At 40.4% G+C, this 16091-nt stretch overlaps 1 protein-coding gene across 1 annotated transcript in view; it reads right to left on the minus strand.

Annotated features, from left to right (window-relative positions):
• Window positions 1-234: 234 nt before the first annotated feature.
• The window catches only part of LOC128377450 (NLR family CARD domain-containing protein 3-like), a gene marked incomplete at its 5' end in the record, with an annotated part of 42355 nt that continues 26498 nt past the window's right edge, over window positions 235-16091 (minus strand). The window contains 4 exons of the mRNA XM_053337402.1: window positions 235-338; window positions 546-626; window positions 2877-3449; window positions 3681-3727. Of these exons, the coding sequence (XP_053193377.1) occupies window positions 235-338; window positions 546-626; window positions 2877-3449; window positions 3681-3727 (805 nt within the window). The remainder of the gene's footprint in view (window positions 339-545; window positions 627-2876; window positions 3450-3680; window positions 3728-16091) is intronic.

A 16091-nucleotide genomic window follows, 5' to 3' on the forward strand; every position in this document is an offset into this window, starting at 1 on the left:
ATGAATAAATAAATAGGTCCAAGCCAGGGAGGGGGGGACTAGGATGGACGAGGACTATCTCCCTCTGTAAAGTGCGTTCAGTGCTTGGATGGAAAGAGGGATAAAGGAATTTTTGTAGCGCTGTTTAAAAGCTGTGGGAGTACTGAAGCGCCTCCCAGATGGTAAAAGCGTCTACTCTCCATGCAGGGGGCGACTTTTGAAGCAGCAGCAGTTTGATCACATGTGAGTCTCTGATCAGTCAGTCTGAGGTTTGGACGAGTTTTGGATGAAGCTTTTTAAAGCCGTCGTGTTGAGATGGAGTTCACCTCTCCAGACTTCAGCTGCTCCACTACTGACACCTGCTGGCCGACACAAAGCACAGCAGGAAGTGATGCGCTCAGTCCAAACATCTAATAACTGCTTCACTCGTCTTTTTAAAACATGATCACAACTTCTCCTAAAGTACACAATGTGAGGACTTTTATCAGCTCTTAACCCTGAGATGAGGAAAGAGAGGGAACTGAAACTCTGAGTCAGTCACCATGGTAACTGAAACTCTGACTTACCTGCCGTCAGCTGCTGCGCGTGCACGGACTCTCGGATGTAGCTCCGGTTTCCGGTCTCGCGCTGCCGCTCCGCGCGGATCACTTTAATGTAAAATATGAAGTAAAGTTTAAAAGACAAAGTGATTAAAGCGTCTGCTGCTGTCTGCTGCTGCTCAGGTGTGTCGCTGCTTCTTCTTCTTCTTCTTCTGTTATTTAATGGCGGTTGGCAAACAACGGATTGGTGCATTACCGCCACCTACTGGTATGGAATGTGGATCAAAATGGCCATAACACCCTCACAAAATAACTAAATAAATACTACAAGAAAAATAAAAATAAATAAATGAATAAATAAATCATACATTAAACAAACAAACAAACAAACAAACACACAAAAACAAACAGAGAACTTATATACTCCCCATTAAACCACTCACTCTAATAAACTCTAACATCAATTGCCAACACCTACTCCCAGCGTGTTCCTGTAACATTGTTCTGAGATCATACTGTATCTTATTTTTTGTAAGTTTTCTAATCCACCTCTTCTGCATTAATAGTCTAAAATCTACTGTGACATTTGGCAAAACCCAAGGTGGAACAATTTATAATGGTACTGTTCTGAAGACTGTTTATTATTATTTATTTACACGGTTGTAAAGTGCATTTTGTTGGATGGTCTGGATTTGTTTTAAAAGCCACTGTACATAGCCTCAATGCCTGATATTGAATAATGTCTAGCTTTCTCAGGGATGTGCCTGCCCCATAATCTAAAATAGACCTAATCAACCCACAATATATGGCTTTTAGCGCACTCCTGTCTGCCCCCCAGGCATACCCCACCAAACACCTCATCACATTTAAGACTTTTTTACATTTATTCACCACATTTTGAATATGCACCGCCAATGTGAGTCTCTCATCAAACCATCAGGTGTGTCTCACCTGCTCACACACAGGAAGAGAAACCCGACGCCCCGCCCACAGGCGCGCTGAGTGACGTCACCCACACTTTAAATAGTCAACATGACGTCATGGATGATGTTTATTGTGTCTCTTATAGTTTCATAATGTGAGTGATGATTCAGTAATATGAACTCTTTCACTTCTGCTGTAACCATGAATTCATTCAACTTGTGAAAAGTCACAGAAGTAAAGATGAAAAGAAGAATCAGCCTTCACTGATGTTAGATGGACCTGAACTAACAGATCAAAAGTTTAACAAGAAGAATATTACACAAACTTTTCAAAGAAAGAATAAAACACAAGTTTTTCTACAGCTCACAGATGATTTTAATTTGAAGCCACAGAAGCCTTATTGTTGCTTTGTGGCTTTTTATAAAGTGTTTATTGTCTTTGTCCTGCTAGCTTCTTATTGCTAATCTGCTTCATGTTGTTCTTGCTTCTGTCTGCTGGTAGCTTGTTTGTTAGCTTGTGTGTGTGTGTGTGTGTGTGTGTGTGTGTGTGTGTGTTTGCATTGTTTTCTGCTTTTTCATCTTCATTCAGATTTAGTCTTCTTATTTTTTAATGTATAACTTTTATGCTTCAAACTAAATCTTTTTATATTCTTTGAGGCTGAATACTTAACATCAGTCCAGGGACAGCAGATGTAAAATAGCCTTTTGGCTAATTCATGTTTACATGTGTTCAAATGTTTTATTCATGTGCATTGTCCCTGATCATTAAACCTTTAATAAATAATAATAAGTCACCTTTAAAATCTAACATAAAACATACACAAACTATTTCTCACTGATTGTTTTAAATATCTAAAACTGTTTGGACTGATCTGGTCTCAACCAGTATCGCTATCGTTTGCTACCGTGGTAACCATGGCAACCCAGAGGAATAAAAGTTTTTAAAATCTTCATGTAAGATCTCATCTTTAATCCTAAACTGAACTCTCAAGTTAATAATAAAAAAAGAATAAATATATTATCGGCTATACTGACTAAATATATCTGAATGCTGATTATTTATTTTATTCATCTATTTATTTTAATGTAATTACTTTAATATTTCCTCTCATGTTGTTCATTTCCTCATATTATTACATATTTAACTGATATTAATGTTTACCTGTATGTTTGTATATTCTGCTGTTGTTCAATAAAGTAAAAACAGAGAGCTGAGATGTACGGAGTCCTGCTGGTGTCAAAAACAAACAGAAAACCAAAAGCTTCAAGTTCAAACTGGTTTTTATTTTAATAATCAGATCAATGTTACAGAAGCTCGTTGTGTTTGCTTCTGCTTGAATTTTAACCAGCAATGAAAATAATGTTACTCAAACTTCTCAAAGTTATTTATTTACATCTTCACACACAGGAAGAGACTCTCACTCAGACAGAGGACACACAGACACTGAGGAACCATCAGACCCAAACGCAAACCCAGCATACAGAGGTTCAGTGAATGTGGTGTTGAAGGTGTGGAGGTGGATCAGTGTGTCAGAGGAGACTCTGTAGAAGGACAGAGTGCCAGCAGGACAGTCCACATACACTGCTACTCTGTTAGAGACAGAGGAGGAAGAGGAGGAGGAGGAGGAGGAGGAGGAGGAGGAGGAGGAGGAAGAGGAGGAGGGAATGGATGTTTCTCTGTTATTGTGCCAAACAGAGTAACCATCTTCATCAGAGCAGATCAGAATCCAGGACTGATCGTTAAATCCAAACCTGCAGTCATAACTGTATCCTTTCCTGCTGATTCTTCTGTAACTCACTGATATAATAACTCTTCCTCTCCACTCGACCTCCCAGTAACAGCGACCAGTCAGACCATTACTACACAGCAGCTGAGCCCAGACATCAAATCTGTCTGGATGATCAGGATATGACTGATCCTCCTTCACACATGTCACCTTCCTGTTGTTATCAGACAGTTTGAGGTATCTGTTTACTGTGTTTGTGTCCAGTGTGAGTTCACAGAAATCTGATGAAGAGAAGAAGAAACAACACAGCAGCAGTTTATCATCTGACACACCTGATGGATTTATTCTCTGTTTAACTTCTGATCTGTTGTTCATTTCTATAAAGTTTCATGATGACACATTTTGTCAGTAATGTTTTAATAAATAAATACCACAAAGACCAACTTTGTATTTAAAGAGAAACTGACTGTGTGCTGTTTAGTTGTCATGAATCAAATTCAATCCACACTTACACTTCTTCAGACCAGGTTTTAACCACTGCTCTCCACCATGGTCCACCCTGGAGGAAGAAACACAGTCAGAATGATTTTCTATCCAACATGAGTCCTAACTGCTGTTCAACATGAAGCAGTGTTCCTCAGTTTGTCAGAGTGACACAGAAACAGGCTGAAACTCATCTGTCTCAACTGTCTGCTGGATTCTTTCACTGAAGTCTGAGAGGAAAAGACCTGAAGAAGAAGATGTGATGAACAAATATGTCCTCCCACATGATAAATCACTAGATTAAATATTGATCTCTGCATGTTGTCCTGAGGATAGAGCCAGTCATCACTTCAATATCAAAAGGAGACAAAAGGAGCATTTTTGAAGTGATCAGAGAATAAATGCAGCTATAAGACAGCAAAACATTTGACTGTAATTATTCCATGTGTTCATTCATTTGGTTTGAATATATAATAATAATAATAGTTGAAAGACACAATAAGAAGAAACAACCACAAGTTAGAAAGTTCTAAATAAAGTTCATGATACAAGTGAACTTCTTTATAATAAACAGTAAATACATCAATAATAAAATAACAGATGGACTCTGATGAGTTCAGGGACATCAGGAGATCATGAACGTTTATATTATATTATATTATATTATATATTATATTATATTATATTATATTATATTATATTATATTATATCATGTTATATTATATTATATTATATTATATTATATTATATTATATTATATCTATTTAACAAACACTCCTGTTGTGTATCTACTGTGTGCTGCTCAGAAACATATGAAACATTACTACTGGCAGAATGTTATTTATTCATTATTTGTATCTGAAGGATATTTATTGATATTCTGATTGTGAATTAATTATTTAATAACTCTGAATATGACCAGAGTGTTTTTAAATACTGATTTGTTTTATTAGGTTGAATGTTTGAGGAATAATTGATATGATGTAACTCAATAAACTAAGTAAACTCATATCAAACCAGACGCTCACATGGAAATGATGACACATTATGTCAAATATAAATATGTTTAAAATGTGACAGACAAACTCTTCCTTATGTTCATTTGATCCATAACAACATATAATATCCATCCATAATAACAGTTAATGGAGGAAATAACATGAAAAGAAAAATGTGTCTGATAAATGAAGAAAGTTGTTTCTGTTTCTTTTGTTGATCAGACGGATAATTAACAGATTTTTAACTAGATGATGAATCAGAAAACTAAATATAACAGAGAGACACACTGGACTTTATTCTGTCATCTGTCTCCACTTCAAACTTGAAGCAACATTAGCAGCTGATTATTGTTATTGAGATGCTCTTTTATGGCCAAGCCAGGTAAATAAAGATATGTCTGTGTGTATGAACCATTCAAACCTTCCTACCATTCAATAACAGATAAATATAACATTCATTTCATCTAGTAGGAATAATGACTTCACTCATTCAACACTAACTTTAAAAAAGCATTATCCTTTAAACTTTATTATATTATATAGACTATAATCTATAATCTAATGATATTTAGTCCACTAAAACTAAAACAATGTACATGACTCAATTATGACTAAAACTACATTTACTGTTAAAATGAACCCTTAAATGTGACCTGAGAGTGTCCACCTGTGTGTTCATACCTGAGATTGATGGTTTAACTGAGTTTTACTTGAATGTATCGATAAGGAAGAAATGTCAACAACGATGAAACAAGGAATAATTAGCTTGAGAGTTGAAGAGTTAATATCATTACAGGTTTTAAACAGCAACATTCCTTCCTTCCTTCCTTCCTTCCTTCCTTCCTTCCTTCCTTCCTTTTAGTGGTCCGGCCCACATGAGATTAGTCTGTATGTGGCGCTTGAATGAAGATGAGTTTGACTCCTCTGGTCTATATGAAGTCTCTGCTGCAAGTTATTATTTATCTCCAGCTGCTTTAAACATGAATAAAGGTCTGAGCAGTGTGAGCTTAAATCCCATCCAGTGATTCTGCTCGCTGGATTCATAAACAGGTCAGAACAGCAGCAGAGAGAAGGAAGGAGGGAAGGAAGGAGGAAGGAAAGGAGGGAGGAGAAGAATAGAGCCCATAATACAGCAGCAGAGGAAAGGAAGGAGGGAAGGAGGCAAGGAAAGGAGGGAGGAGGAGAATAGAGCCGATAATAAAGCAGCAGAGGAAAGGAAGGAGGGAAGGAGGGAAGGAAGGAAGGAAGGAAAGGAAAGGAAAGGAGGGAAGGAAGGAAGGAAAGGAGGGAGGAGGAGAAGAATAGAGCCCATAATAAAGCATCAGAGGAAAGGAAGGAGGGAAGGAAGGAAGGAAAGGAGGGAGGAGAAGAATAGAGCCGATAATAAAGCAGCAGAGTAAAGGAAGGAGGGAAGGAAGGAAGGAAGGAAAGGGAAGGAAAGGAGGGAAGGATATTAGTTAATCCAGTTATTAAACATGTTGAACACAGCTTTGGACAGAGGACACACAGAGACCACTGTGGACATTTAATGTGGGTTTAATGGTTTGAGTTTGTGAATGCTGCATCACTTGGTCGTGTTAAATATTGCTGCCACAAGGAATTGTGGGACAGTATTATCTCCTCTCCTTTCATAAAGGATGGTCAGGTGTACTCTGTGCTAAAGGAGGTTAGAAAGGAAGCACTGAATCATGGTTCCTTAGCATTTAGAGAATTCAACCAGCTCTTGTCATAGATGCCATTTAGATACTTCTGGGTCATTTCACTCAGTTAGGAAGCTTCCTAAACAAAAAACACTATTCAGCCTCACCCTTAGTTTTCTACTTCACACCCACACACAGCTCTCCTCACACACATGTGGCTACAGTCTGCCTCCCCCAAAGTGATCTCTGATTGGTTTAGATTATCACTCATAACATACTGAACATACCCAACAAACAGGACAGAAACCCACAAGAAAACAAAGGATCATGGTAAATGTAGTCTTTGAATCAATTTATCTGTAGTTTACAGAAAATACACTTCCTTTCATTTTATCTACATTTATCTATATTTTAAAGTTCTCTACACATACCTGAGAGTGTCCAGTCTCCAGTGTGGATCCTTCAGTCCAGCAGACCACTTCTCTCCTGAGTCTCCTGGATGATTGTAGCTCAGGTCCAGCTCTCTCAGATGGGAGGGGTTGCAGCTCAGAGATGAGGCCAGAGAAGCACAGCCTTCCTCTGTGATCAGACATCCTGACAGACTGGAAATATAAAAAGGTTGAAAACACAATGTTTTTAATCACACATGTACCAGAATCCTACAGATGATGTACAGAATAATTAACATTAATATTTATTGTCATTATTCAGTACATCAGGATTATAGCTGCTCTATTCTGACCTGAGGGTTTCCAGTGCACAGTTTGGACTCTCCAGTCCAGCAGAAAGCTGCTTCACTCCTGAATCCCGCAGGTTGTTGTTACTCAGGTCCAGATCTCTCAGATGGGAGGGGTTGCAGCTCAGAGCTGAGGCCAGAGAAGCACAGCCTTCCTCTGTGATCAGACACCCTGACAGACTGGAAATATAAAAAGGTCGATAACACAATGTTTTAATCATATAAGTACCAGAATCCTACAGCTATGAAGAATAATTTACATTAATCTGAATGTAAAACTGAATGCAAATGATCAACTGTATCAAAAGTCTCAGAATCAGATTTATTGTCATTTTTCAAGACAAAAAATTATAGATGCTCGATTCTGACCGGAGAGTTTCCAGTGTACAGTGCGGACTATTAAGTCCAGCAGAAAGTTGCTTCACTCCCAAATCCTGCAGGTTGTTGTTACTCAGGTCCAGATCTCTCAGATGGGAGGAGTTGGACCTCAGAGCTGAGACCAGAGAAGCACAGCCTTTCTGTTTGATCCGACATCGTGACAGACTGGAAATATAAAAAGTTTGACAACACAATGTTTTTAATCACATATTTACCAGAATCCTACAGATGTGTAGAATAATTAACATTAATATTTATTGTCATTGTTCAGTACAACAGGATTATAGCTGCTCTATTCTGACCTGAGAGTTTCTAGTTCACAGTTTGTACTCTCCAGTCCAGCAGAAAGTTGCTTCACTCCTGAATCCTGCAAGTTGTTGTTACTCAGGTTCAGCTGTCTCAGATGGGAGGGGTTGCAGCTCAGAGCTGAGGCCAGAGAAGCACAGCCTTTCTGTTTGATCCGACATCGTGACAGACTGGAAATATAAAAAGTTTGACAACACAATGTTTTTAATCACATATTTACCAGAATCCTACAGATATGCAGAATAATTAACATTAATATTTATTGTCATTGTTCAGTACAACAGGATTATAGCTGCTCTATTCTGACCTGAGAGTTTCTAGTTCACAGTGTGGACTCTCCAGTCCAGCAGAAAGCTGCTTCACTCCTGAATCCTGCAAGTTGTTGTTACTCAGGTCCAGCTCTCTCAGATGGGAGGGGTTGGAGCGCAGAGATAAGGCCAGAGAAGCACAGCCTTCCTCTGTGATCAGACATCCTGACAGACTGGAAATATAAAACGGTTGATTATACATTACTCATTGACAACACACATAAATCTGAATGTAAAACAGCATGTAGAACCAGTTTTGTTGTCATTGTTCAGGACAGGGAAACTGTAGATGCTCTATTCTGACCTGAGAGCTTCCAGTGTACAGTTTGTACTCTCCAGTACAGCGGAAAGCTGCTTCACTCCTGAATCCTGCAGGTTGTTGTTACTCAGGTCCAGATCTCTCAGATGGGAGGGGTTGCAGCTCAGAGCCGAGGCCAGAGAAGCACAGCCTTCCTCTGTGATCAGACATCCTGACAGACTGGAAACATAAAAATGTTGATAATAAAATGTTTTTAATCACATATGTACCAGAATCCTACAGATATGCAGAATCATTAACATTAATATTTATTGTCATTGTTCAGTACATCAGGATTATAGCTGCTCTATTCTGACCTGAGAGTTTCCAGTTCACAGTTTGTACTCTCCAGTCCAGCAGAAAGCTGCTTCACTCCTGAATCCCGCAGGTTGTTGTTACTCAGGTCCAGATCTCTCAGATGGGAGGGGTTGGACCTCAGAGCTGTGGCCAGAGAAGCACAGCCTTCCTCTGTGATCAGACATCCTGACAGACTGGAAACATAAAAATGTTGATAATACAATGTTTTTAATCACATATGTACCAGAATCCTACAGATATGCAGAATCATTAACATTAATATTTATTGTCATTGTTCAGTACATCAGGATTATAGCTGCTCTATTCTGACCTGAGAGTTTCCAGTTCACAGTTTGTACTCTCCAGTCCAGCAGAAAGCTGCTTCACTCCTGAATCCTGCAGGTTGTTGTTACTCAGGTCCAGATCTCTCAGATGGGAGGGGTTGGACCTCAGAGCTGTGGCCAGAGAAGCACAGCCTTCCTCTGTGATCAGACATCCTGACAGACTGGAAACATAAAAATGTTGATAATACAATGTTTTTAATCACATATGTACCAGAATCCTACAGATATGCAGAATCAGTAACATTAATATTTATTGTCATTGTTCAGTACATCAGGATTATAGCTGCTCTATTCTGACCTGAGAGTTTCCAGTTCACAGTTTGTACTCTCCAGTCCAGCAGAAAGCTGCTTCACTCCTGAATCCTGCAGGTTGTTGTGACTCAGGTCCAGATCTCTCAGACTAGAGGACTGGGAGCATAGAACTGACGACAGAGTTGCACAGCTTCTCTCTGAGAGGTGACAGCCACTCAACCTGAAGAAAGGATTAGTAACAAACACAAAATGTTTTATCCAACATATTTGATAGTGTTCAAATATCCAGTGTTTCATCCACTTACAGAGCTTTATGTGAAGCTTTGACCACTGGCAGCAGCCTCAGAAGAGCGTCCTCTGAAGCAGAGTATTTCTTCAGGTCAAACACGTCCAGATCTTTTTCTGATGACAGTAAGATGAAGCCCAGAGCTGACCACTGAGCAGGAGACAGTTTATCTGTGGAGAGACTTCCTGATCTCAGGGACTGTTGGATCTCCTCCACTAGAGAACGATCATTCAGTTCATTCAGACAGTGGAACAGATTGATGCTTCTCTCTGCAGACACATTCTTACTGATCTTCTTCTTGATGTACTCCACTGTTTTCTGATTGGTCTTTGAGCTACTTCCTGTCTGTGTCAGCAGACCTCGTAGGAGAGTCTGATTGGTCTTCAGTGAAAGACCCAGGAGGAAGCGGAGGAACAAGTCCAGGTGTCCATTTGGACTCTTTAGGGCTTCGTCTACAGCACTCTGGTAGAAACGTGTTGATTTGGCTCTCAACGCTTCAGACCAGGATGTTGTTTGTTTTTCTTCCAGCAGATTGACTCCAGACTTGATGAATGTCAGATGGACATGAAGAGCAGCCAGAAACTCCTGAACACTCAGATGGACAAAGCAGAACACCTTGTCCTGGTACAGCCCTCTCTCCTCTTTAAAGACCTGTGTGAACACTCCTGAGTACACTGAGGCTGCTCTGATATCGATGCCACACTCTGTCAGGTCTGATTCATAGAAGATCAGGTTGCCTTTCTGCAGCTGCTCAAAAGCCAGTTTTCCCAGAGACTCAATCATCTTCCTGCTCTCTGAACTCCAGTGTGGATCTGTCTCAGCTCCTCCATCATACTTGACGTTCTTCAGTTTGGACTGAACCACCAGGAAGTGGATGTACATCTCAGTCAGGGTCTTGGGCAGCTCTCCTCCATCTCTGCTTTTCAACACATCCTCCAGAACTGTAGCAGTGATCCAGCAGAAGACTGGGATGTGGCACATGATGTGGAGGCTTCGTGATGTCTTGATGTGGGAGATGATAGTGTTGGCCTGCTTCTCATCTCTGAATCTCTTCCTGAAGTACTCCTCCTTCTGTGGGTCAGTGAACCCTCTGACCTCTGTCACCATGCCGACACACTCAGGAGGGATCTGATTGGCTGCTGCAGGTCGTGTGGTTATCCAGAGGCGAGCAGAGGGAAGCAGTTTCCCCCTGATGAGGTTTGTCAGCAGCACATCCACTGAGGTGGACTCTGTAACATCAGTCAGGTTCTTATTGTGGTGGAAGTCCAGAGGAAGTCGACACTCATCAAGACCGTCAAAGATGAACACAACCTGGAACTCTTCAAACCTGCAGATTCCTGCTTCTTTGGTTTCAGTAAAGAAGTGATGAACAAGTTCCACCAAGCTGTACTTTTTCCCTTTCAGCACATTCAGCTCTCTGAAAGTGAATGGAAATGTGAAGTGTATGTCCTGGTTGGCTTTGTCTTCAGCCCAGTCCAGAGTGAACTTCTGTGTTAAGACTGTTTTCCCAATGCCAGCCACTCCCTTTGTCATCACTGTTCTGATTGGTTCATCTCTTCCAGGTGAGGCTTTAAAGAAGTCTTCATGTCTGATTGTTGTTTCTGGTCTGTCTGGTTTCCAGGATGCTGTTTCAATCTGTCTGACCTCATGTTCATCATTGACCTCTGCAGTCCCTCCCTCTGTGATGTAGAGCGGTGTGTAGATCTGATTCAGAAGGGTTGGGTTTCCTGCTTTAGCGATCCCCTCAAACAGACACTGGAACTTCTTCTGCAGGTTAGACTTGAGTTTATGTCGACACTTTGCAGCACGAGCTCCTGAATGAACAAACAACAAATGAAATCAATCAGATGATTCTACAGTAAATTGGTAGAATGTAAACATTAAACTGCAGATGTTTATATTTTCCTCCACTATGAAATCTATTCAGCTCATCAGTTGATGACAAAACAGTTTCTGACTGTTTTCAGCTCAGAAGAATTCATAGATATGATGCAGATGTGTGCATCATATTAACAGCAGAGTTTGAAATATAAACCTCTCCCATGTTGCCTCCATTTCCTCTCCATCATGTTAAATCTGTTAAAATCCTCTTACTGCTCTGCAGACGCTCAGCCAGCTCCTCCTGCTTCATTCTCCTCAGGAAGTGCACTGTGATCTTCAGAAATGCCTCTCTGCTGCTCCTCCTCTGCTCTTCCTCCTCACCGTCCAACACCTCCTCATCCTCACTCTGACTCTCTAAGCATTCTGGGTAATCTGGACTCAGAGCCTTCTGCATCTTCTTCAGCTCGTTCTTCACAAACCTGCTGATGTTCTCCTCCAGCAGCTGGAACACAATCAAATGTAAATGTAACTGGTAGAAGTCAACATCAGATGATCAGTGACAGACTGAAAAGCTGCTGGTCTACAGAGTGCAGCATGGAGACTGTTAGGACCAGAATGGTAGTTTAGTATTTAGTCTGTGGCTGTTGTAGTTAGCAGTAGTAGCTGTGCTTTACATTTACACACCATAAATATGGAGTCCAGCTGTGTTTGATGCTGCTGGACAGACTGACCACTGAGAACCTCTGAGCTCTGCTGATGAACTCTGTGAAGAAAAGATGAAGTCTCAGAATAAATAATGACACTCAGTGTTAAAGGTGTTGTGTTCTATCACAGTGGATCCAGGTAAAACACTCGGCTGTTCTGTCTGACCTCTGATCATTTGTCTCTGTAAAGACTTTGTACCTCTGTTTAAAAACTGTTATACACATAAAGTTTGTGGTTTCTAGGAAAGTGTTTGTAGGAGGAGTGTGTGTGTTTGTGTTTATGAGGACATTGTGTGTAAAAACTGTTTCAGTCAATCAAACTTCTTCTTATGAGAGTTGGATAATAACAGACAAACATTTTACAGTCTGACCTCTGATCAGCTGACTGATGTCCATGTTTGAAGACAACAGGTTGACCCATAGACCGGTCACTCTTCATGGACACACAGCTGGGTTCAGGAGAATCTGGTCTCTGCTGATGGATCCTGATGGAAACAGAGAAGAGATAAAAAACAAGTGTAGATGTCAGAAGGGCAGTTTGTATAATTTAGTGGGATTTTATTTGCATGATTTGAATTTGTTTTATTGTTCATGTTTTGTCTTTTTTTGAGTACTTCATTGCATGATTTGATCCTTTTTTCCCTACATATGCACTAACTAAAGAGTTGCATGTATTAAAATTTTAACTTGGATTATTAAATAAAAACTGCCTTTGGGACTGTCTAATTGCTGGTAACAAGCTGCAGGCTGCAAATTATGGCCAATCACGGACCTTGAGGGGTGGAGTGTCAAACCCACAGACGGGTATTAACCTCTTAATACACGCCCCTATTTTTTATGTTGTTAGCCTAAACGACATGCCCAAGTTGTGAGCAGCACAGATCCCACATAGTTTGAGACTCAGAGATGTGTCTGGTATCATTGGAAAGGAAACACTCTCAGGATTCTTGTAAAAGTGTCTGTGTGATTCTGTGACTTACTGACAAAGAGTGGCAGAGGTTACAATGATGGGGTTGTTTACTCGCCTATAGGTTTGCCTTTACAATGACATGTGTACAGACATTCAGGGACCTCTCAGCGGGATATAGACACAATGAGGTCACAGCCACATGTCTTGGCTTCATGCAGTCCAAATTTGGAGTCAAAAGACCAAAAGATGAATTTTTCAGAGTTATTTTTCAACAGGTATGTCCATGCGTTTTCCTTAGGTCCTTTTTGGAGACTCCAAATGGACACTTGGTTACCATGGTTACCAAAGCTGTATAACCACAATCAAACACCTATAACTTCACATCCCCTTTGCCTACAATCAAAATATTGGTCTCTAATGAAAGCTGACACCATATTATTATTATTATTATTATTATTATTATTATTATTATTATTATTATTATATAACCATCTATCTATATATGTATCTGACTGACTGACTGACTGACTGACTGACTGACTATCTATCTATCTATCTATCTATCTGTTTATTTTGGTATAAGTCATATGTTAAGTCGAAGAAGAACCAACCGTGTACCAAAATGCCGAGTGCGTAATGACATGGTTCAACTCTTTTACGCACCGGGCGCACGCCAGTTACGCTTGGAGTTTGTTTATGGACAGCCAAACTTAATAGCTTAGTGTCATACACCGTTGGAAACCTCACACTATTGGCTAAAAGGTTATCAACTTCATTTCACCGAATATGTCCATAGGCTAGAACAGCAGTCAATCAAAGCCATGTCGTCATTGTTGTCGGTCACATGTCCTCATTGACTTTGGAGGCACGTACTGCCTAATCCTAAGCACCGCTTGGCTTGTGTGTGGTGTCGTCAGAAGCAGGAGAGGCTCACGGTCGTAAACATCTAGTCACGTGTACTCTGAGATGGACGAGCAGGTCAGGAAATGACGTAAACGGACCGTATATGGTTTGTTATTTGTGTTATTACGTTAGGTGTTGGACTAAATACATGTTGACATATTGAGGAAAGTATTCTGGTTTTATGGAAACGGATTTCATATTTCACAAGAATGGATATTTGGCGAGCTGTGCAGAAAGTGCTGAGTCATAAGATGATCGTTGTGGATAAAGGGAAGACTTTGAAGGTATGTAGCATTATAGCTTTTCTCATTTAGCTGAGTGGCTAGCCGTGCTAATCGCTCATACTGCTGTGAGCAACCATATAAGTCTAGAGTGGTCTTGAATGAATCAGGAGAATCTAAGCTTTCTAACAATATACGGCATGAGTATATATGTTTAAGGGTTGGTGTTTAAAACATTCAGAAGAACGTATGGCTACCTCCTGACATCCGTCCCGTCCCGTAGACGGAACAGTGTGCGTTAAGAGGTTAAAGAGGACTGCAGGACAGCTGAGGAGAGTGTGTGTGAGTGGGAGAATTGGAAGACACCAGCAGGACCACACCAGGAAGCAGAGAAGGACGCTCTGACTGACATGCAAAATGAAATTTTTGGCATTGTTGGCAGGATCCCTTACCACACAACAGTAACATGGAAGCAAATGTGGGACCTCGTGTCCCTACTGTCAATAATCCATCGATAGTTAACACCATGGTAATGCCTTGGTTCATGGGAGTACCATCGATATCAAAATGTTCAGGTGAAGGCAGTGAAATTAAGATTGGGGAATGGTTGTGGCAGATTGAAGCTATGCTAAGGGCACAAGGGCTTTGGAAGAGCAAAAAGACGATTTTGTTATCGGGGCCTTAGAGGGCAATGCAAAAAGGGTGATCTTACTTCTTGAGGGAAATCTCAGGAGTAATGTAAAGGAGATTTTGTCTCGTTTGAGAACCCTGTACCCAGATTTAGAGCCCCTACAAGATCAGGTACCTGTACAACACTCGCAGTGCAGTAACCTAGGTAATAGACCCTTAAGATACGGAGAGTTAGTATCAAGGTAGCCGAGACGACTACCTACAAACCAGGGAGAGGTGTCAGAAGGGCAGTTTGAATAATTTTTATTTGCATGATTTGAATTTGTTTTATTGTGCATGTTTGTTTTTTTGAGAGTTGGATAATAACAGACAAACATTTTACAGTCTGACCTCTGATCAGCAGACTGATGTCCATGTTTGAATTTAACAGGTTGACCCTTAGACCAGTCACTCTTCATGGACACACAGCTGGGTTCAGGAGGATCTGGTCTCTGCTGATGGATCCTGATGGAAACAGAGAAGAGATAAAACAAGTGTAACTACAGTGTTGATCCTGAAGATTGTGTGTTTTGTTGGACGACAGCTACGACACATCAGGTGTTTCTACATAAACCTGCAGTAAGAAACTGATCCACACAGCTACAACAAACTGACATTGTTAGCTTGGCTAACTAGCTTAGAGAGCACAGATGCATCTCTGATCTTCCAGGACAGTCTGCTCAAACATGATCTCCTGCTATGAGGCCTTTGACAGCAGGACAACATCAGGTCTCAGTGATGTTGGTGTCCCCTAACCTTTAACCCTGTGGTTATTACTGTTGCCATGGGGATGAAGGTGGCCTAACTTTAACAGCCTGCAACAGCTAAACTGTCATCTTGTATAATCCCCTTTAACCTATGGTCTATAGGTCCAGTCTTGGGGCTAGGGTTAGGGTTTGGGGTTTTCCTGTGAGTTGATCAATACTTTCCCTTTTGCCTTTCTTATTATCTCAAGCAAGAAATTGGCTTTGGCCTTCCTAAACTGTCTTTTTTAAAAGGCCTTTATACATCAAAGGGTCCGTTTCTGGTCCTAAATTTAAAGTTTTGAGGGCTGTATTTCTTTTCTCCATTAAGTGCCATAAAGTGTCTTTAAACCAAGACAGAGTCTGTTTTCTATTATGCTTCTGAAGCAGAGTTTTAGTAGATTTAGATACAAGTTGCTTCTATGTGGATGGTAAACGATCGCAGGCCTGAATGATATTTTCCTACTTAGTTTGCCTTATTTTATTCTCAAAGTGCTTCATGTCCTTCTTTGAAATAAACAATATCTTCTCTTCTGATTTTGTTTGATTTCTATATCACATCTTTGACAGCTGTCTTGTAACTAAAGTGAGATTATGATCTGATATACCTGTAATTACATTATTC

The sequence above is a fragment of the Scomber japonicus genome, chromosome 17 (genome assembly GCF_027409825.1).
Source record: "Scomber japonicus isolate fScoJap1 chromosome 17, fScoJap1.pri, whole genome shotgun sequence".
Taxonomy (NCBI): domain Eukaryota; kingdom Metazoa; phylum Chordata; class Actinopteri; order Scombriformes; family Scombridae; genus Scomber; species Scomber japonicus.